General features: G+C 34.4%; 1 protein-coding gene across 1 annotated transcript in view; it reads right to left on the bottom strand.

Annotated features, from left to right (window-relative positions):
* Window positions 1–24085, bottom strand: part of LOC111142254 (pro-apoptotic WT1 regulator) — a 112061-nt gene that overhangs the window by 5780 nt on the left and 82196 nt on the right. The window contains exon 3 of the mRNA XM_022495299.1: window positions 22537–22571. Within this exon, the coding sequence (XP_022351007.1) occupies window positions 22537–22571 (35 nt within the window). The remainder of the gene's footprint in view (window positions 1–22536; window positions 22572–24085) is intronic.

Raw genomic sequence — 24085 nt, 5'->3', positions numbered from 1 at the left:
AGAAGAATGCCAAGAATATTTTCTATTCACCATAAATAATTACCATTCCCTGAGGACACATGGTTATAGTAGCCAACTCATTTATAACTAAAGAAGTTAATCATTATTCCAACACAACAAAAAAAAAATTAAAAAAAAGTTAATTCTTCTGACCAATAACTACTGAGTAGTCACTAAGTACCAGACACTGTTCTGTGCATGAAGATATAGCAGCAAAGAAAGACATGGACTCTGCCTTTCAAAGAGCTTTCGGTCTAACAGGGAATATAACCGATCATAATAAAGCAAGATGACCACCACAATAAGGTTAAATGTAGGGTACTATGACAACTGACAGGGAACTTAATGTAGATTACCTGTGGTGGAAAACCATTTTGTTTTCTTTTTCTTTTTTTTTTTTTTTAAATTCTAATCCATCATGGACCAATAGATCAAATGAAAACAAACTAGTGGAAAAATAGGCCATATAAAATACAAGTTCACTGTTTTATTAGCTATGTCCATAAAATTGTATTTCAATAATTAGAATGAACAGAAAAAAGAACTACATAAAATTGTGTACTTTCATTGAACTGTGCATATAGGCAATCACAGAAAACAGCCATCACACTAATAACTTTTGCCATTTCATAATTATAAGTGAAAATGATGACTGAAATGGCAATTCTTCATATTAAACACCAATTCACATTCCCTGAACTAATAGCATATATGCTCATATTTAAAGTTTTTTTTTTTTTAAGATTTTATTTATTTATTTGACAGAGAGAGATCACAAGTAGGCAGAGAGGCAGGCAGAGAGAGAGGGGGAAGCAGGCTCCCTGTGAGCAGAGAGCCCGATGTGGGACTCGATCCCAGAACCCCGAGATCATGACCTGAGCTGAAGGAGAGGCTTAACCCACTGAGCCACCCAGGCGCCCCATATTTAAAGTTTTTAACATAATAAGTGAGTTTGCTTCTTGTTTTTCATATTAGTTATTTATTACTACATTAAAAGTTACACCAAAACTTAGTGGCTTAAAACACCACACACTTATCTCACAATGTCTGTTGGTTAGGAATCTGGAAGCAGTTTAGCTGGGTGGTTATGTTTCAAGGTCTTTTATGAGGTTTTGGTCAGGACTACAGTCATCTGAAGGCCTGACTGGTCTAGAAAAATTTGTCTTTGAGCTCACTCATATGGCTGATGGCAGAAGGCTTCAGTTTCTAACTGGCTGTTGACCAAAAGCCTTAGTTCCTCAGTATATAGGCCTCATGTAGAGTTGTTCACCACACAACAGCTGGTTTCCGGAGACAGACAAGACAGACACTGCAGTATCTATGCCCTAATCTTATAAGTGACATACTATCACATCAACCCTATATATACTGCCATGTGGAAGGAGATTATGAAGATGTAAATACCAGGAGGTAGGGCATCCTGGGAGCTCTGTCAGAGGCTGGCTGCCATTTTTGTAAACTGACCTATACTAGGTTAGACTGATGACAATGCCAGACACGAGGGATAAGGTATATCTAAACTACTTCTAGGTTTTCTTTCAATAGCACTCATAACAGAAAAACTAGTTTCATAGCTGTATGTTAACAGGAATAGAAGATATTTTAAAGCAATTTCAGCTCAGGATACTAATTTTTAACTTCTACCCAAAATCCAGAAAATGGTGCTTTTTAAAATTTGTCTTCAATCCTTTATTAGTAGCCAATATCAATAATTTATCCATCAAAATTATAGTTCAATCCACAATAGTTTTTGATGAAAAAAGTGGATTCTTGAGCTATTGACTTCATATGCACTTTCTTTTAATAAAAAATAAAATTCAAAGTGTGTCTTACCAAATTTGTAAATCTGACAAACTTCTTACCAAGTTTGCCTTACCAATTTGATATTAACATTTTATAAATGTGCACTACAAAAATCACCAACTATTTTACTGACAATTGTTACTGTGAAACCTATCAAAACAATCTGGAAATTTTTTCCCCAAATTTCTAAGTTTCATTTTTGTTCTTTGATATTATATAACATTAAAAACATCTGACTTTCTTTCCTTGCATGGAAAGCTAAAATCATTTTTAAAAAAGAATAAGGCTATCAGACAAATAAATCTAATTCACATATTTAAAAAGTTTGGGGACCAAACTGGTTCCCTGCAAAAACACTAAGCATTCATCCCGAAGTTCAAACACTTTTGTCTGAATATTTCCCTTTGAAAATTATTATATTCCTTAGCATATGGTAACAGTTGACTGGCTCAGCTTCCAAACTATAGTTTATTTTTTTTAATCTCAAATTTAATGCATTAGTGTTTGAGCAATTCACACTTTTAGTGAACTACTGTTAATTTAGCTGATAAAGGAAGTATACCGTTTAGTTCAGCTGACAATAGCAAGGCTTTCTCAATGAAAGAAGCAGGACATTGATTCACATTATGGCACAGGTTCCAGAGTGTTTTTCTTGTCACCATCTCTCTATAATCAGAACATACTCCTACAAAAGCAAAAAAACCCTCCAAACCATATCTGGTGATTTGTTAACCTTTTAAAGTTTTACATAAGTCCTAGTAAGTTGTGTTTGTCAACAAGGAAGCTGAAAAATAAATTCTGCCTTCTTATCACTGTCATATTAACAAAATCAACGTGATCATCAAATTGTAACAAAAAATTCCTTTGCCATCCCTATCTGTCCAAGAGTCAGTCTTCTGTATCACTAAACTATTCCTAAATACATTAAGCTATGGTGTTGTCAGAAAGTATTAGATAAACTACCTTCTCTGCTACAGATTCATCCAACATTTCCAAAGAAACACCTTTGTCTTTTCATTTTTGTGTAGTTGTTTTTAATGTTAGCAACGTGAAAATGAGACTTTGAAAGAAACTAAAAAAGCTCTAATGATTACATAAGAAATCCTGCAGATCTGCTTCTGTCAGCTTAACTGTAATATTCCTTCTTTCAAATAATTCATTTGTGGTTGTGAACGTACTTATGTAATACATATAAATGCCACTTAAATTTTGATGTTGTTATTGTTGTAGCAGCCAGCACATCACTGCAAATAAACCACTGTGGTTTTAGCACTTTCCCATCAATTACGGGTAAAAACTGAACTCAACACAGGCATCCCTCAGCGATACTTTGGGTTTGGTTCCAAACCACTACAATGAAGCACGTATTGCAATAGAGTCAAATGAATTTTTTGACTTCCCAGTGCATATAAAAGTTACATTTACACCATACTGTAGACTATTTTTAAAAATTTTATATAACTAGAAAATATTTGTAATTTTTTTTTTTAAAGACTTCATTTATTTATTTAACAGAGAAAGAGAGAGAGATCACAAGTAGGCACAGAGGCAGGGGGAAGCACGCTCCCTGCTGAGCAAAGAGCCTGATGTGGAGCTCGATCCCAAGACCCTGAGATCATGACCTGAGCTGAAGGCAGAGGCTTAACCCGCTGAGCCACCCAGGCACCTATGTAAGTTGTTTTTTGTTTGTTTATTATTTAAATTCTAGTTAGTTAAAACACAGTACAATATTGGTTTCAGGAGTAGAATTCAATGATTCATCACTTACATACAACATCCAGTCCTAATCATAACAAATGCCCTCCTTTATCCCCATCACCCACCTAGCCTACCTCTCCCTCTCTCAACTCTTCCTCTCTCTCTCTCCCTCTCAGTTTGTTCTCTATCATTGAGTCTCTTATGGCTTGGCTCCCTCTCCTTTTTTCTTTTTTCCCCTCCCATATGTTCATCTGTTTTGTTTCTTAAATTCCACATATGAATGAAATTATATGGTAAGTCTTTCTCTGACTTATTTTGCTTAACATAATACTCTCCAGCTCCATCCACATCATTGCAAAAGGCAAGATTTCATTCTTTTTGATGGCTAAGTAATAGTCCATTGTATATACTACTACATCTTCTTTATCCATTCATCAGTTGATGGACATTTGAGCTCTTTTCATAGTTTGGCTACTGTTGATAATGCTGCTTATAAACATCAGGGTAAATGTACCTCTTTGAATCAGTACTTTTGTATTCTTTGGGTAGTTACCTAGTAGTGAAATTGCCAGCTGATATGGTAGTTCTATTTTTAACTTTTTGAGGACCTCTGTACTGTTTTCCAGAGTGGCTGTACCAGTTTGCATTCCCACCAATAGTGCAAAAGGGGTTTCCCTTCCTCCCCATCTTTGCCAACACCTGTACTACAGCCTATTAAGTATGCAATAACATTATGTTAAAAAAACAATGTACATGCTTAAATTTACAAATATTTTTTAAAATGCTAACCATCATCTGAACTTTCAATGAGTCATAAGCTTTTTGCTGGTATTGGGGGGCAGGGGTCCATACTACCCAAAGCAATGTCTATACTACCCCAGAGCAATCTACATCTACTTCTGTGTTAATGGCTGCTGCCTGATCAGGGTGATGGTTTCTAAAGGCTGGGGTGGTTGTGGCAATTTCTCAAAATAAGACAACAATGAAGTCTGATGGATTGACTGAATCTTTCTTTCACAAACAATTTCTCTGTAGCATGCAACGCTGTTACATAGCATTTTACCCACAGCAGAGTTTCTTTCAAAACTGGGAGTCATTCTCTCAAACCCTGCCAATGCTTCATCAACTACATTTATGTATTATCTAAATCCTCTGTTGTCCTTTCAACAGCATCTTCACAGCATCTTCAGCAGGAGTGAAGATGAAAACACCCATCTCAACAAACCACTTTTTCTGCCCATTCATAAGAGACAACTCCTCATCCAGTAAGGTTCTATCACAAGACTTCAACAACTCAGTCACATCTTCAGGCTTCACTTCTAATTCTTCTTGTTTTTTTTTCTACCCCATGTGCAGTTACTTCCTCTACTGGTCTTGAACTTCAAACTGTAAAAAACACAGTAACTACAAAACAAAAAAGCAGAGTGCAATAAAAGACGGTATGCCTGTATAGGAAAACCAACGCTTCCCAACAAAACTAGCACAAACTCTTTTGGTCTGTAACTCTTTGAAATTACTTCCATCATCATCATCATCATCATCATCATCATTTGGCTTTGCTAGTGTCGCATTCAGTAAAGGTATTCTCTTTTCCTATCAAAAGAAGTCTAGTAAAGCTTGTTTTATTATAATATAAATAGGATTAAAAATAAGGATTAAAGTTTTACTTCCTAGATTTAGATAACACTAACAAAAGCAGAAATGGAAAAGAATGAAAAAGATTTTCTATTTGTTTATTTTTAATTATTATATACTCATCACTTTTTAATTATCTTCTTGATGAAATAAGAATAAATAATGCCAGATTTTTAAAGTAAATAAATCCTTGTTGTTTCCTTCAGCTCTTACACATTTTGGATTACAACTGACTAACATAAAAATATTCTAGACCATAAAACACACCTTCACAAATTTAGAAGAACAGAAATCATACAAGGTCTGCTTTTAGACCAAAACAGAATTAAACTGGAAATTAATAACAGAAAGATAACTGGAAACTTGTAAAATGTGTAGAAATTAGTTATCGGAGTTCTAAATAATACATAAGTCAAAGAAGAAATCCCAAAGAATTTTTAAAATGTTTGAACTAAACAAAAATGAACCCACAACTTAAAATTTGTGCAATGAAAGCAGTATTTGCAGGGAACTTTATAGCACTGAATGCCTATGTTAGAAAAGAAAGAAAATCTACAATCAATACTTTAGGTTTCTGCCGTAGGAAACTGGAAAAGGCAAATTAATCCAAAACAAGCAGAAGAAATAAGAATCAGACCAGAAATCAATTATACTGAAAACAGGAAATCAATAAAGAAAATCAATGAAACCAAAAACTATCTCTTTGAAAAGATCAATAAATTCAATAGGCTAGGCTAACTAAGCAAATATGGGGACACAGATTATTAGTATCAGAAATGAAAGAAGGGACAGCACTAGAGAGTCCATGGCCATTAAAAGGAATACTGTGAACAACTCTTCTCACAAATTTAATAACCTAGGTGAAATGGAAAAATTCCTTAAAAGATACAGTCTGCCAAAACTCACACAAGAAGAAATAGAAAATCTGAATAGGCCTATATCTGTTAAAGAAATTGAATTGATAATTGATAACCTTCCAAAACAGAAACCACCAGGCCCAGACAGGTTCACTGGTGAATCCTATCAAACATTTAAGGAAGAATTATACCAATTCTCTACAATATCTTTCAGAAAGACAGAAGCAGAAGGAATGCTTCCTAACTTTAACCAGCATTACTCTAAGGCCAGCATTACTCTAACACCAAAATCAGCTGAAGATATCATAAGAACACTACAGACTGTTATCACTCATGAACATATAGATGCAAAAATCCTCAATAAAATATTTGCAAATAAAATTTAACACTGTATAAAAAAAACTACAGGGGAACCTGGGTGGCTCAGTTGGTTAAGTGTCTGCCTACAACTCAGGCATGATCCCAGGGTCCTGGAACCTGGCCCCATGTTGGGCTTCCTGCTCAGTGGGGAGTCTGCTCCTCCTTCTCCCTCTGCCTGCCGCTCTCCCTACCTTGTTCTCTCTAATACACACATAAAATCTTTTTTAAAAATTATATTAAGCAGAATTTCCCAGGTATTCAAGGTTGGTTCAACATTCCAAAATCAATTAATGTAACTGACAGCTTTCCCCTAAGGTCAGGAACAAGACAGGATGTTTACTCTCACCACCTTAATTCAACACAGTACCAGTGGTCTTAGCCAAAGCAATCAGACAGCATAAAGAAATAAAAGTCATCCAAATTGATACAGAAAAAGTAAAACTCTCAATATTTGCAGATGATAGGATACTATATACAGAAAACCCTAAAGAATCCACAAAAAGACTACTAGAATTAATAATTGAATTCAGTAAAGTAGCAGAATATTAAATCAATGTACAGAAATCTGTTGCATTCTTATACAATAATAAAACAGCAGAAAGTGAAATTAAGAAAATAATCCCATTTACAAAAACTGCAACAAAAGCAGTAAAATTCCAAGGAACAAATTTAACCAAAGAGGTGAAAGACCTATACTCTGAAAATTATAAAATACTGATGAAAGAAATTCAAGATGACACAAACAAATGGAAAGACATTCCAAGCTCATGCGTTGGAAAAACAAATATTGTTAAAATATCTATACTACCAAAAGCAATCTACACATTTAATGCAATCCCAATAAAAATACCAACAGCATCTTTCATAGATCCAGAACAAACAATTCTAAAATCTTTTTTTTTTTTTAATATTTTTAAAATTTATTTATTTGACAGAGATCACATGCAGGCAGAGAGGCAGGCAGAGAGAGGAGGAGGGGAAGCAGGCTCCCTGCCAAGCAGAGAGCCTGATGCGGGGCTTGATCCCAGGACCCTGGGACCATGACCTGAGCCTAAGGCAGAGGCTTTAGCCCACTGAGCCATCCAGGCACCCCTAGAACAAACAATTCTAAAATTTTATGGAACTACAAAAGACCTTGAACAGCTAAAGCAATCTTGAAAAAGGAAAACTAAATTGCAAGTATCACAATGCCAGATCTCAAGTTATATTACAAAGCAGTGGTAATTAAACAGTATAGTACTGACATAAAAATAAATGCACAGATCAATGGAACAGAACACAAAAAACCTGGAAATAAACTCACAATTACATAGTGAATTAATCTTTGACAAAGGAGGAAAGAATATACAATGGAAAAAAGACAGTCTCTTCAACAAATGGTGTTGGGACAACTGGACAGCAACAGGCAAAAGAATGAAACTGGACTACTTTCTTTCGCCATACACAAAAATAAACTCCAAATGGATTAAACATCTAAATGTGAGACCTGAAACCATAAAAATCCTTGAAGACAGCACCGGCAGTAATCTCTCAGGGTCATAACATCTTCTAGCTATGTCTTCTAAGGCAAAGGAAATAAAATGAAAAATAAACTACTGGGACTACATCAAAACAAAAAGTTCTGCACAGCAAAGGAAACAACAGAAATGAATGGGAGGTGATATTTGATATGGGAGGACATAGCTGACAAATGATTAGTATCCAAAACATATAAAGTACTGATACAATCCAATACTTCAAAACAAATAATCCAATTAAAAATGGGCAGAAGACATAAACAGACATTTCTCCACTGAAGACATACAAATGGCCACCAGACACACAAAAAATTCTCAACATCACTTATCATCGAGAAAATGCAAATCAAAACTACAATGAAATACCACCTTACACCTGGCAGATTGGCTAAAATAAAAAACACAAGAAACAGCAAGTGTTGACAAGGATATGGATAAAAAGGAATCGTCTTGCAGTATGGATGGAAATGCAAATTGAAATGTAAATTGATACAGCCACTGTGGAAAACAGCATGGAGGTTCCTCAAAGAATTAAAAACAGAACTTATGACCCAGGAGTCACACTACTAAGTAACCAAGAAATATGAAGACTAATTCAAAGGGATACATGCACCCTTATGTTTACTGTAGCATTATTTACAATAGCCAAGATATGGAAGCAGCCCAAGTGTCCATCAATAGATGAATGGATAAAGAAGAGGTGATATATGTATCATGTACATATACACATATATACAGGATATATATATATATACTTATTTTATAGCTGAATAATATATACATTATTCAGCTATAAAAAAATTTTCCATTTCCAACAACATGGACAGAGTTAGAGGGTATAATGTTAATCTAAGTCAGTCAGAAAAAGACAAACAGCACATGATTTCACTCATATGTGAATTTAAGAAAAAAACAAATGAGCAAAGGAAAAAAGAGAGAGACAAACCAAGAAGCAGACTCTTAATTATGGAGAACAAACTGATGGTTACCAGAAGGGAGGTGGGTGGAGAGATGGGTGAAAAAGAGGATGGGATTTGGAGTATACTTACCATGATGAAAAAAAAATAAAACAATTAAAAAAAAATCAATATAGTCCATTATGTCAACAAGCTAAAGAAAAAAATCAAATGATCATACCAATAGATGTAGAAAAAAAAAATCACATGACAAAATCCAACAATTATTCATGAAGAAAATCTGAGACAAATTAAGCACAGAAGGGAATTTTCCTCAACTTGATAAAGAATATCTACAAAAACCCTACATCATACTAAATGGTGAGACACTTGAAGCTACCCTATTATAAGACCAGGAACAAGGCCAAAATGTCTCCTCTCAGCCCTCCTTTTCAACATCTTAGAGGAGTCCTAGCCAATGCAACAAAACAAGAAAAGGAGATAAAAGGTATACAGATTGGGAAGACAAAAATAAAACTGTATTTGTTCACTGATGACATCATTGTCTATGTAGAAAAACTGAAAGAATCAACAAAAAAATTCCTGGAACTAACAAACAATTATAGCAAGGTTGAAAGATACAAGTTTAATACACAAGTCAATCAATCACTGTACTAGCAAGTGGAATATGTAATTAAAAAACAATATATTTATATTAGCTCCCCCAAATGAAATACTTGGGTATAAATCTAATAAGAAAGTACTGTATCTATAGGAGGAAAACTACAAAACTCTTGATGAAAGATATCGAAGAAGAACTAAGTAACTGTAGAGATATTCTCAGCTAATGAATAGGAAGATTCAACATTGGTAAAATGTCAATTTTTCCCAACTTGGTCTGTAGTCAATACAAGTCCAATCACAATCCCAGCCATGTTACTTTATATTGACAAACTAATTCTGAAGTTCACACAGACAGCCAAAAAATAAATAAATAAATAAATAAAAATCCAGAATAGCTAACACAAGATTGAAAAACAAAGCTGGAAGACTGATTATACTCAACTCAATACTTACTATAAAGCTACTGTAACCAAGACAGTGTGGTACTATTGAAAGAATAAACAAATAGAGCAATAGAACAGATAGGGAGCCCAGAAATAAACTAACATAAATAACCCGCAACTGATCTTTGACAAAGGAGCAAAGGCAATACAATGGAGAAAAGACAGTCTCTTCAACAACTGGTGCTAGAACAGCTGAACATTCACATGAATTTTTCAAATTAAAAATTAAGACAAAGATCTTATACCCTTCACAAAAAAAAAAAAAAAAACAACTCAAAATGGATAACAGACCTAAATGTAAAATGCAAAACTACGAACTCCTAGAACATAACCAACATAGGACAAAACCTAGAAAACCCTGGTCATGGCAATGACTTTTTAGATTCAACACCAAAGGCATAATCTACAAAAGAAATAATCAACAGCAGGACTTCATTAAAATTAAAAATTTCTGCTCTGTAAAGGACAATGTTAAGAAAAAGGGAAAGGGGACCTTGGGTGGCTCAGTTGGTTAAGCATCTGCCTCCCATTCAGGTTATGATCTCAGAGTTCTGGGATCAAGCCCCATGTCTGACTTTCTGCTTAGCAGGGAATCTGCTTCTCCCTCTCCTTCTGTCTGCCACTCCCCTTGCTTGTGCTCTCCCTGGAGCTACTCCCTCTGTCAAATAAATAAATAAAATCTTAAAAAAAAAAAAGAATGGGAAGAGAAACCACACTGAGAAAAAATGCTTATAAAAGACACGCGCGAAAAAGTACTACCCAAAATGTACAAAGAACTTTTAAAATTCAATAGTAATGGGGCGCCTGGGTGGCTCAGTGGGTTAGGCCGCTGCCTTCGGCTCGGGTCATGATCTCAGGGTCCTGGGATCGAGTCCCGCATCGGTCTCTCTGCTCGGCGGGGAGCCTGCTTCCCTCTCTCTCTCTCTCTCTCTCTCTCTGCCTGCCTCTCCGTCTACTTGTGATCTCTCTCTGTCAAATAAATAAATAAAATCTTTAAAAAAAAATAAATAAATAAATAAATAAAATTCAATAGTAAACAAACAACCCTATTAAAAAAGAGGCCAAAGACCTTAACAGACACCTTATCAAAGAAGATATACAGATAGCAAATTAGCATATGAAAAGATGTTCCATATTATGTCATCAGGGAAATGCAAATTAAAACAATAATGCACACCCATAAGAATGGCTAAAATCAGAAACAATGACAATCCCAAATGCTATTGAGGATTTAGAACTGCTAGTAGAAATGTAAAATGGCACAACTACAATGGAAGACAGTTTGGTAGCTTCTTATAAACTAAATATACTCTCAACCACATGATCCATCAGTCATGCTTCTTGGCATTTACCTGAAGAAACTTTTGTCTACACAAAAATCTGCACAGGGATGTTTACAGCAGCTTTAGTCCCAATTGCCAAAATTTAGAAGCAATTATAATATCCTTTCATAGATCAATGGACAAATAAACTGTGGTATATGCAGACAATGGGATATTATTCGGTGCTAAAAAGAAGCTTAAATGCCTATTACTAAGGGACAGAAGCCAGTATGAGAAAACTATATACTGTATGATTTCAATTATATGACATCGTGGAAAAGGCAAAACTATGCTCAAAGTAAAGATAGGTAGTTTCCAAGGGGTAAGGGGAGAGATAATACAGGGAAGGATAAACAGATGCAATACAGAGGATTTTCAGAGCAGGGAAAATACTCTGTATGCCATAATGATGAATACATGTCATTCATTTGTCCAAACTCTTAGAATGTACAACACTAAGACTGACCCATGATGTAAACTATGCACTTTGGGTGATTATGATGTGATATGGAATATATCAGTTTTAACAACTGTGCCTCTCTGTTGGGGAATACTGATAATGCAGGAGGCTATGAGTGAGGGGAGGCAGTGAATATACTGGAAACCTCTGTACCTTTCCCTCAATTTTGCTGTTAATTTTAAACAGCTCTAAAAAAACCTTGAGTTAAGAAAGGAAATCACACAAGCATCATGGTACTTGAACTAGTTAATATCCTATTGAGAAAGGAGACCACTGATCATGCACTTAGATGTGATGATGACAGTATCAAAATGCAATTCAAGCTTCGAAATGTTTACTCTCAAGTTCTGTTCTTATCTTGTCATGGGCTGGTAAGAGTTGAAGGACCATACTTTGAGTAGCACTATGCATGCTAGCGAATATTTAAGCTAAGACTTAAAAGGGGAATAAGAATGTACAAATATCTACAAACAAAGAGTATATGGCTCATTTAAGAAACAGAAAAGTCCAACATAGCTAAGGTATGAAATATAAATATAGGCATGGTAAGATATGATTCTTGAAAAGCAGACAGGAAGCCTGAAAGGTATTTTATAGAAAAATTTGAACTAATGATCTCCAAACTTTATTTACTACATAACCATGTTGGTATGTATCTTTGTCTACTATTTTTATAATGACTTATAAACATATTATATAAATAATACATTTACATATAGTACATTATTACACAAATATATGAAATAGAATATACAATACATGTACATAATATATATAAAATATTATTTACAATATAATCATACCATGAAAATGTTATCTGTATCACAAAAAATAGCACACAAACGGATGAAAAGAATTTATGTTTTAATTATTTATGATACAAAATTTTTTTGTTTTCTTAAAAACAGACTATAGTATTTTTAGTGAAAGTATTGTTGAGTATGTTTCATTACTTCTTAGGGTCTTACTTTAACACATAGAGATTCAAAGAGCTAGTTCTAAGATCAGCTAGCAAATTTGATCTTAAGTGGCCATCATAGCAAAAAAAAGGTAACTGAAAATAAGAACTTAAATTTTTAAAACCTTTCACTTACAACTCCGAAATAAGGATATAAGAACAGATCTGATTTTGTATATTTTGCCTGCTGACTAACCATGAGATCATCTTTGTACTTTTTTTTTTTTTTTTAAGATTTATTTACTTGAGAGAGAAAAAGTGTATTAGCACATGAGTGGAGAGGGAGAGGGGAAGCAGACTCCCCATTGAGTGCAGAGGCCCACACGGGGCTCAATCCCACACCCTGAGGTCATGACCTGAAATTAAAAAAGATTTTCTTCTTGCATACTAGCATTATCTTGTGTATCACCCTACCTTGGAGACTAGTTTAGACTTAATTCAAAGGTCACAGGAAGCCATTAAAGCCAGGAAAGTGAAAAACTCATTTAACAAAAATAATGAAAGACAAAACTGGAAGCCGGGAAGCCAGTTTGGAACCTATCCTAATAATCTATGTAAGAGATGATAATGTCCTAGACTGGTGTGTTGGCACTGAAGATATGCAGGAGATACAAACTCAGTCTTGATAAATGCCTGAATGTAGATGCGGTAGTTGGGGGGGGGGGGACGGGGAGAAGGTCATAAACAATGTCCAGATTTCTAGCTTGAGCAAAAGTAGATTATGATGTCAACTACTGAAATTTAGCAGGTTTAACAAGTTTACTTTTGAACATGCTGAGTTTTGAAATACTTCTGAGACACCTGTAAGTAGATATTTAACAGTTGTTGGTTAATACAGAAACAGAGTCAAGGACTTAGAAGCCACTGGTGTATGTATAGGTAGTACTGTAAGTCTGAGAAGTAAAGAAAATTTCTGGCACAAAAACACAGAACAAAAAGAAAATAAAGTTGAAGACAGATAGCTGAGTAATACCAACACATAAAGAACAAGTACAGGAAAGGATGAACTACAAATAAGACTGGGAAATAGCAGCAAAATGGTAGAGAGGAAATCAAGAGAGTAAGGTACCACTGAAGCCATATCATATTATAGAAGGGCACTGGAATAACTCTTAAAAAGCTTTTCACTTAAAAAATCTAGTTATATGGATCAACCACAACACCATTTATGTAGAAATTACAATGCTGGCAACCACAAACATAAAAACCTAGAAATATGGATATCCCTTAAGAGTTGGTATTTGCGGGGCACCTGGGTGGCTCAGTGGGTTAAAGCCTCTGCCTTCGGCTCAGGTCATGATCCCAGGGTCCTGGGATAGAGCGCCACATTGGGCTCCCTGCTCAGTGGGGAGCCTGCTTCCCTTCCTCTCTCTCTGCCTGTCTCTCTGCCTACTTGTGATCTCGGTCAAATAAATAAATTAAAAAAAAAAAAGTTTGTATTTGCTTGATGCAGAAGCTTAGGACAGTATTTCAGAAAATTTAACCCATTAATTTCTGAAATCCTTCATATTAGGTTAGTAACTATATAAATGATACTATTATATAATTTTAAAACAAGGAATAATTATTACTAAAAAATCAGTGCTTTATGTGTTATGTATTAGGTTTATAAGGAATACTGTTAAAATTATGAATAGTAGTTACTTTATCTTTTGCCAAATTTAGCTCTGTTTATTTTAAAAACAGAAATGTTTTCAACGTATTTTGAGGGACAGATATGTACAGTACAAAATATACAGAATAAAAGGTTGTTTCGTTAACTCCAAAGAGTTTGTAATATTCTGCTTGGGAATGTTAACATAAAGCTCTAATACAATTCCGAAAAGAATCCCCTCTGCCCTTAGCTATTAAAGATATTAACTATAAAGTTCAGAAGAGGGAAAAGAATAAAGTGTCATAAAAGATAAATACTTCCATTCACTGGAAGTTTTTCCCCTCTGGGAATTTTCACATCTTCTGTGGAAAGACTAGGAGGTGTTACATTGGGGAATAAAAAACTGTTATTTTAAAACTATCATGAGAACAAGATTGGCACAGCATTATAAGATTACAGCTAGAGGAATTTTCCACTAAAAAAGGTATTTTAAGGCTTAGCAATTAGAAGAAATACAAGACTCATGAGTAAAATCCCACTTTTAGAATGGTATCAAATATTTAGCAGTATTGGATCAACTATGAAATCCCTAAATAACCAACCAGTACAGTATTGCCCTTCATATTTTTAACATGTTTTGCTATCTTACTCTCTCCCACCATTACTCACACTCCTCCCTCAAAACAGCCCCTTACTCTGTGTAAGTCTACACTTTCTTCCTTTACACACACACATACACATAGAGTAATAACTAAAGATCAAAATCAAAAACTCCCAGACTCACAAATTTATATATACTAACTGCAGGAAACAAAACATATAAACCACTCATCTCAGTAATCCCACCAATGCAGAGATAACTACTGATATATTGTACAACATAGTAGTTCTTAATTTTTTTAGATCACAGCCCCCTTTGAAAATCTGATTAAACGGTAATTATTTATTAATAAACATTACATTCTATTACATACAATTTTAGTAGATTTCAAGTTATGAAGACTTAATATATATTATGATACTTTGTTTTGTATCATTCTCTTTGTAACATGCCCACCCTCTCCCCATTTAACATATAGGAAATAATTATTCTACATAATTGTTTTCTACAGCATCAGATTAATGTCTGCATTATAACTATTTATAATATATTAATATATTATAGCTAATAACATCCTCATTGTTAGAAATTTAAGTTTTTCCAGTTAGGGGCTATCATACATGCTCATTTCTGGTATATTACATATATTGAATTATCCTAACGAGATCAAATATGACAGTTATCTCATCATTTTACTCAAATACCTGGTTGCTAAATTTTACTACCTGAGGGATAGACAAACCCAGAAAACATTTTTCCAGAGGTAAGTCACTGCATTTGCTAAGAACAGCTAAGATTATACACTTTTCATTATTCTCTTAGCACGTGTCTCCCAAACACCAAGCATAGTACCTTGTACCTCAGAATTATTCAAAACATATTGACATAAAACATCTAATTTTTCAGAAAAATTTTCAACTAAGCAATATGGAAAATTTCTGTGTATTAGGAATAATTAAGAACCACAAAAATTTACACATGAATGTTCATAGCATATTATATGCTACATATCCTAATAAAACTCCTATGAGCCAAAAGGTGGAAACACCCTAAATATCCATCAAATGATGAATGGTTAAACAAAATGTGGTTTTATCCAGGTAGGCTACAACACAGACAAATCTTGGCAGGCATTATGCTATATGAAAGAAGCCAGACCAAAAAGCCACGTATTATATGATTTCACTTATATGCATTACCCAGCATATGAAAATCTATTAAAAAACACAAAACAGAGTACTGGTTGCTAAAGCTAAGGGGAAGGGAATATGGGGACTGGCTGGTCATTTAACAGGCATGGGGTTTCCCCCTTTTTTTTGGTGTGGGGGTAGTTCTGGAACTAGATCGTGGTAATGGGTATACAACCCTGTGTAAGTACTGTCAACCACTGAATTGTATACTTTCAAAGGATGAACTTTATGATATCTGAAGTACATTTCAAAGCTCTTAAAAACAGAGATTAAATATGGAAGAGCAAATTCAGATTAGTGATTAATTCCTAAGGAAATATAATACATAAAATGCACTTTAAAATAATGTACCAAATGTTATCACACAATTTATCTTTCATGATTATAAAGATAACCTTAGATCTTGTTGGATTTGAAGATTATAAGAAAAAAACTTATTTTCCCATGCTGTAGCCAGAACAAAAGTAAAGATAGCTGAGTGAACTCTGTGAAATCCAAAGCCACATGAGTAGTAAACTATGTTAAACAAACAAACAAAAAATGTAGTTATGGGTACCTTCAGTTACTGGGGAGTCAAAATAAGCGAAAATCAAACTCTGAATCAAATACTCTACATTCTACCAACACTAAGCAAATTACTATTACCATGAGGTAAAGCAAACATATGTTGATAAGATCAACCAATTAATATGTCTGATCTCAAAAAGACATTAAATTTCACTGTGCCTCAGTTTGCTCATTTGTAAAATGGGAATAATAAAACATCTTCCTCATAAGGTTACCAGGAGATTTAACTGAATTAATGTATAAGGAAAGTACTCTGAATACTGTATATTACATAATAAATACTATCTAAATCCTAGCTACTAATATTTATAGCATAGATAAAAATTCACAGATCCACAAGGGAACCATGAGGTCCATAAAACGTACCAGTATCTCAATTATTTTTAAATTATCATTTTTTTGACATTCACATTCATTTGTAATATCCATTCACCAGAAGAACCACAGCTAGAACATACAGCTACTGTATGCCTTATAGCATTAGGTAAAATAAAGAATATATTAATAAAAAAATAAGACATTTTGAAAAGGAATATATTTCCTTAGAAAACACATACAGTCCAAGAAACCTGGTTCCTCTTCAGTTACTAGAAGATACATTTGGTCCTTAGTCTGTAATTCTCACCTTTAAACAATCCAGCTGATTGTTTTGGTTTGATCCCTAACCAACAAACCAAAGAAATTTCTTGTGACTCAGTGATTCTCAAAACACATGTGCAATCAAACAAGAACTACTGGTTTTAAAACAATGGTTATAGAGAAAGTGCCATTTAGAAAAAAAGTTGCAACATCTTAAAATCTTTGCATGAAATTTTTCTGAATAAATTATTTACCTTCCAAACTTAAATAGGTTCTCTTTAATTTCCTATGAAAGAGCCTCAGAATCAAGTGACAACTAAAGGTTTGAATTTCTGTTTGGTAGTTCAAAACAACAGATTTGAGATAATATCTGAGAAATAATCTGAAGATACAGTATCTTTTAAAAGTGATCCCTCTTTTTTTTTTTCCACAAGAAGTGTAAGAAGGAGAGTTATCTGAAATCAAATGGGAAGTTGTGACACCACGTGTGAATGAATGGCTGTGACTCACACTCAAGTCAGCTGGTAGATGTCTGAGGTGTGTGTTTTTTGTGTCTTCCTACATGGTTCAGTTAAGCTGGGTACAGTTTTACGCGCTTACCTAGTGTTTCCGATGAACAAAATTGTGTCTTGGCAAACACAAAAATCTGTGTTATGGCCAAACTGTTCCCTAATATATCCACTGGGACAAATTCGAGTTTCCAAAAACATGTATTATAGCAGAACTGACAGGAAGATAATGCTATTGTCATGTCTGTCCTAATAAAGAATTGAGGGACCCTGGCTGGCTTAGTCAGAATAGCATGCAACTTTTTGATCTCAGGCCCATGTTGGGTATAGAAGATTACTTAAGGGGCGCCTGGATGGCTCAGTGGATTAAAGCCTCTGCCTTCGGCTCAGGTCATGATCCCAGGGTCCTGGGATCAAGCCCCACATCAGGCTCTCTGCTCAGCAGGGAGCCTGCTTCCCTTCCTCTCTCTCTGCCTGCCTCTCTGCCTACTTGTGATCTCTCTGTCACACAAATAAATAAAATCTTAAAAAAAAAAAAAAGATTACTTAAATAAATAAAAACTTTAAAATAAAAAATAAAGAAATTAAGGGTCCCCAAAGGAGTTACAATGAGTGTCTCTGGTATATTTATGCTATACTTCATGAAAGGGAGAAAAGAAGAGACTGCTCTGTTGATATCAGCCATTCTACTGAAAACTTAAGAAGGAGCAAACCAGAATGCAAAATCATACATCCATTATGCCCATGGTCATTTAAATAAAAGCCTAAAAAATAAAGTGGAAGTAAAAAATTAAAATAATGTTAATAATGATTAACTTGGAGGGTAGTGTTATGAGTGGGCTTTTCCAATTCAAATCTTCAATAGTGAGGACTGCCTTTAAAGAAAAGAAAACAATTTTTAAATCGTATAAAAATTCTACCCTGATCGCTTTTAGTAACAGCAAAAAATTATAAGGGAAGAAAAGTCCCAATGAAGGTACACACATTAGAGTTACAGAAAGAAGTAGAGTAAAACATAAAACACTATAGATCTGAAATAGGATTTTGCACCTATGTTTTAGTTAAGACAATGTTTCTTCTTTCTAACATTCATATCCTGATGTGTCCATGCTCTTTGTAAAAGCAAAACCTTGTGGCGCCCAGGTGGTTCAGTCTGTTAAGCTTCAAGACTCCTATTTCAGCTCCTGCTCCTATCAAGATCATCATCTAAAGGACCTTGAGATTAGGCCCCTGGACAAGCTCAGTGGGGAGTCTGCTTCTCCCTTTGCACCACCCGCCCTGCACTCACTGGAGGGCAGGTACCATCTCTCACTCTCTCAAATCTTTACAATAAAAAAAATAAAGGAAAACCTTGTAATATTTCCTCTCTTGTAACTTAACTAATTTCTGCTCAGAGGGCATGTGGTAAAACAAAGGGTTCACTGAACTAAAGCCTTTTTCTTCACTTTGGAAAAGAAGATACCTGTCCCACTGCCTGATAGGATTACTGTTGGGTAATGTCTGGTGAAGGTGCTTTGCATACTATTAAAAACTACATAAATGTAACCTAATGTTAAGGTTACTAGATGGGGGGAGGACTTAGAAGCACTTATGACTCCATAATTACTTAATAAAACAATTAATACTGCATTAAATATATTTGTGAAAACAAAGAGACCAGTTAATTACTATGTGAGAATGATAAAACTTAGTATTTGTCTTAACTCTCTTCCCTATTTTTTAATCAGAGCCATTCCTGACGGCTGAATTACATACATAAATAAAAATGGTAAATTATACACCCTGGTTAATCCTGCCCTTTGCAAGTCATTTAGAACTGTCTTGTTTTGTTTTGTTTTTGTTTTGTTTTGGTGTATGACAGTTTTATTTAGATATCACAGTGAGTAGGGTATCTGCAAGCACACATCTAATAACCTGTCTTGCCTTTTTTTAAAAAAAACCTTATTTTGACCAATGCACTATAAACTTAACCAAGTAGGCTTATTAAGAAAAATCACACAATGAAAACAAAAACAAAAACCTATGAATATGTGATACTGATTCATTTTTCCTAAATTTTGAGTTGCAGAAATTTCATGATTCCCACCTCCAAATAATTTCTAAATATGTTTTTTTTAAAGATTTTATTTATTTGAGAGAGAGAGAGAGAAAGAGAGAGAGAGACAGGGCACAGGCAGGGGGAGGAGCAGAAGAAGGGGGAGGAGCAGAAGAAGAGGGAGAAGCAGACACCTCTTTGAGCAGGGAGCCCAATGTGGGACTTGATCTTGGGACTCCCCATGACCTGAGCCGAAGACAGCCACTTAACCGAGCCACCCAGGTGCCTCTAAATATGTTTTAAAAAGGAAATTAGTCCATATATAAGAGATGCCCGAGATAAACAAGAGTTGATTTCAATAAAATACAGCCTAACTAGTATTTAACAGACTCAATTCTCAAAAAGTACATTCTTGCTATTTGTAAGAAAAATTAAATATTTAATTCATAATTTATAACAGCACACATACAAACTAGTTCTGTGAGTTCTTGTATCCTCCAATGACTTTTTAAGAATTTGTCTAGCTGTGTACAGTATCTCATAAATTATTTGGTACAGTGGAAACATTTTCTAACATATGAGGCCAAATTTCTATTCTTTAGGCAGTCTTCCTTTTTTTAAATGCCCATTAGTCAGCAGACACCCTCACCAAGATCATCCATTCTCTAGTCCCTGCTACACGTGCTGACATATTAATGAAAGTAATGAACTGATGATTCACAATTTAACAAATTTCTTTAGATAAGGAATTAATAATTTCAAATTAGATTCTAGATTTTATGTTTGTTTTTATTTTTTAAGTCATTTTTCTCCTTTTTAAACAGTATTCAAACTACAAGTTGCTGTAAGTCAGGGAATAATGACTAGAAGCTTTAAAAAATGTTTGTTTTATAACAGAATTAAACAGGGCTAAAACCTTTGAAAGCTGAAAATTAACAAAACATGCTCTAGGTCACGAAAACAAAAAAGTATCAGTATAGCAACAGGTCCCAAGTAAAATAATGGTCTGAAAAGCTTAAAAATAGAAACATACATGATGGAAAACCAATCTTCTTCCTGCTTTAACACAGTGAAATGTAAATGAAGTATTTGATGAGTATTCATAAGAAAAGTATTCCCTTGTTAATTCTACTTAACACTAATCTGAAAAGTGTCAATTATAATTCAAGGTTTACTATTTAATAAGTAAATATTTATACATTTATTAAGTTACTTAAGTTTATCTTTATCCCCAAACCAAAAACTAATGATAAAAATGTTTCTGGTTTGAGAATGTGGCCTGGAAATAAATTTGCCAAATCAAAGCTATTTGACTGGCAATAATTTCTAGCAAAAGAAATGAGATTCTTTCCAGTTTAAGCTACTCATGTTCAGTAAAAATTATTAAGCAATGTATAAATGCTAGACACTTAAAAAGAATCACAGATTTCATTATACCTAAATCAGAATTACTCAGAAATGAAAATTAAAACAGAAGCAGTAGCAAATATATTAAGTTCACCTGAGACCATTTCACTTTCTTACACTCAATTGTTGCTTATTTTGGTCTTTTTACCTTTTTCTACTACTAGTAGATATTATGGCCCATACTAAAAATTAAAAATTGAGTTTTATTTATATGTAATAGTATTAAAATTAGAGCTCCTCTTAATGTTTTATTTTAGATGGAATATACTAACTAAAACTTTCAACCAAACACTTCAAACTTTAACATACAAATAGAGGAAATCGACGGTTTTATGTGTATAGATCTACATAGATGGTGCAGGCATGTGTATTCTGGAGTCAGGCTGTCTGAGTTCAAATCATGACTCTGCTAATGACTAACAAGCCTTATTCCCTAGTGAAATTATTCTACCTCTTGAACCCCACACTTCTCTCATCTACAAAATGAAAGTAAACATTGTGTCTATTATACCTACCTTTTAAGATAATTGTGAGAACTGAATGAGATCCCTCTACGTAAAACACCTGAGACATTATAAGCACTTGATAAGGTTTACCACTATTCTATGATTATTAGCGCATGTATGACCATATCTTCTGTAACCTTTATGATGTCACCAGGGAAAGAGGAGGCTAAGAGCCCAAGCATCTCCATTAAACAACTTCTCATATCTAATTCTGATTTTCCTCCTATACATGTACATACATACTCAAACACATTTTTCTGGTAAAAGTATTACTCATAGTGTATAAGACTTGGTATTGTCTGAGTGTTCTGCAACCTCCCAAAAATTGTATGTTGAAATCCTCATGTTTAATGTGGTAATATTAGGAGATAGAGCTTCGAGGTGTTTCAGAGGTTCTTAGGTCACAAACATAGAGTCCTCATGGATGGAATTAGTGCTCTGATAAAGCAATCTGAGAGAACTCCTTGGCCCCTTCCTTACCACAGTAAGGAGAGAGCAAGAAGTCTGCAACTGCAAAGATGGCCTTCACCAAAATCTGACCTTGGTGGCTCTTTGATCTCTAACTGCCAGCCTCCAGAACCGTGAGAAAAGTAATTTCTATTTAAGCCCTCTCTTTCTATGGTGCTTTGTTATGGCAGCCCAAGCTGACTAATAAAGGTAGTATACTTATATTTTCAATGTTCAAATACACAAGGGGATATGATTCTTAGTTTCTATTTTGCTTAATTTCATCAGTTCCATACAAATTCATGGTATGCACAGTTTTCAAGGACAGCAGGGTATAACAGAATAAGTCATGATCAAACAGACATTACTATACTCCTGCCTACAATGTAATTTCTTAACAGCACAATATTAAGGTTTCTTATTTTTCAACAAGCTGTTTGAAACAGTTCTCCTTAGTTAAGCTATGGTCAGACAGATATTACAGTCACATCTATAATATGTTGTAAGTTAAAATTTAAGGAGTCTTACCTTTTATATCTGCCTGAAACTGTTCTAGATGGGTCCTGTAAAGCAATAATAATGACATCAATTTTGGTGTATGTGTAAGAACACAATTCCACATTACATAAAACAGTTAATAAGTGATTTTGAAAGAAATTAATTTGGAACAAATATCACTGCTTTAAAAACTTGACAATGCTGGTCATACAAAATAAGAGTCTACATCTGATTTCTCAGACAAAACCAACCACTTTTTAAAAATTGTATTTTTTTTCTTTTCTTTTTTTTTTTTAAGATTTTATTTATTTGACACAGAGAGATCACAAGTGGGCAGAGAGGCAAGCAGAGAGAGAGGAGGAAGCAGGCTCCCTGCTGAGCAGAGAGCCAGATGCAGAGCTCAATCCCAGGACCCTGAGATCATGACCTGAGCTGAAGGAAGAGGCTTAACCCACTGAGCCACCCAGGTGCCCCAAAATTGTATTTTTAATTTAGAAGATTTTTAAAACTCAGAAAATTGAAAAAGGAAACATTATTCATCAACCAATCAGCTTAAATCACTTTAGAAGTCACTGAGCATCTAAAAACACAATTAGAATACACACACACACACACACACACACACACACACACGAGATACATATACATATATAATGTATCTCCCTCTTTTACTTTTTTATACCCTCAATTAAAAAAAGACTCACCTCAAATACATATAATGATTAATGCTTATTTTAAAAGACAGCTAAAAATTAAAAGTAAGAAAGTATTCTTTATGCTGATTGTATACTATCCAAAAGAAAGGCTGTTGTAAATTAACATTAACCACTGGGATGGAGAAATTATTATCTTGCAATTAACCAGGGATTTTTCTGTTCAATCTTTTTTTTTTTTTTTAAAGATTTTATTTATTTATTTGAGAGAGAGTGAGTGCCTGCACCTGGGAGTACCGGGAGGAGCACCGGAGCAGGGGAAAGAAGGTGGAAGAATCTCAAACAGACAGTGCTGGGCTTGATCCCTCCACCCTGATCATGACCTGAGCTGAAACCAAGAGTCAGACACTTAACCAAGTGAGCAACTCAGGCACACCATTCAATCTTTGTTTTTTTTTTTAAAGATTTGATTTATTCACTTGAGAGAGAGAGAGAGAGAGAGAGGGACATCAAGAGACAGCATGAGTGGGTAGGAGAGAGAGAAGCAGGCTCCCTGATGAACAGGGATCCCGATGCAGGGCTTAATCACAAGACCCTAGTATCATGACCCCTAAGCAACTGAGCCACCCAGGTGCCCCAACCCCTTTCAATCTTTTAATACCCTGGGCTCTCCAAATATTTTTTGCAGCTTCATTTTAATAAAACCTGTCAAAATGAAATGATGAGTCTTTTTAAAAATTGATCATTCTCTTCTTCTAGTTATCATTTAAAGTATTCAAGACTCTACAGTTAAAGAATATCCCATGTTAAAATCAGAGAATCCATCCTTTTATAAATAAGATGACCAGATTCCAGACTAAAACAGCAAATACCGATTGCATGGTGCAATAAAGGACTCATCAATGTAGAGGAAACAGTATAGCAAA

This window comes from Enhydra lutris, unplaced genomic scaffold, assembly GCF_002288905.1.
Source record: "Enhydra lutris kenyoni isolate GAN:26980312 unplaced genomic scaffold, ASM228890v2 scaffoldscaffold7, whole genome shotgun sequence".
Classification (NCBI taxonomy): Eukaryota; Metazoa; Chordata; class Mammalia; order Carnivora; family Mustelidae; genus Enhydra; species Enhydra lutris.
The sequence above is the reverse complement of the archived record's forward strand: the minus strand, read 5'-3'. Positions and strand labels throughout refer to the sequence as shown.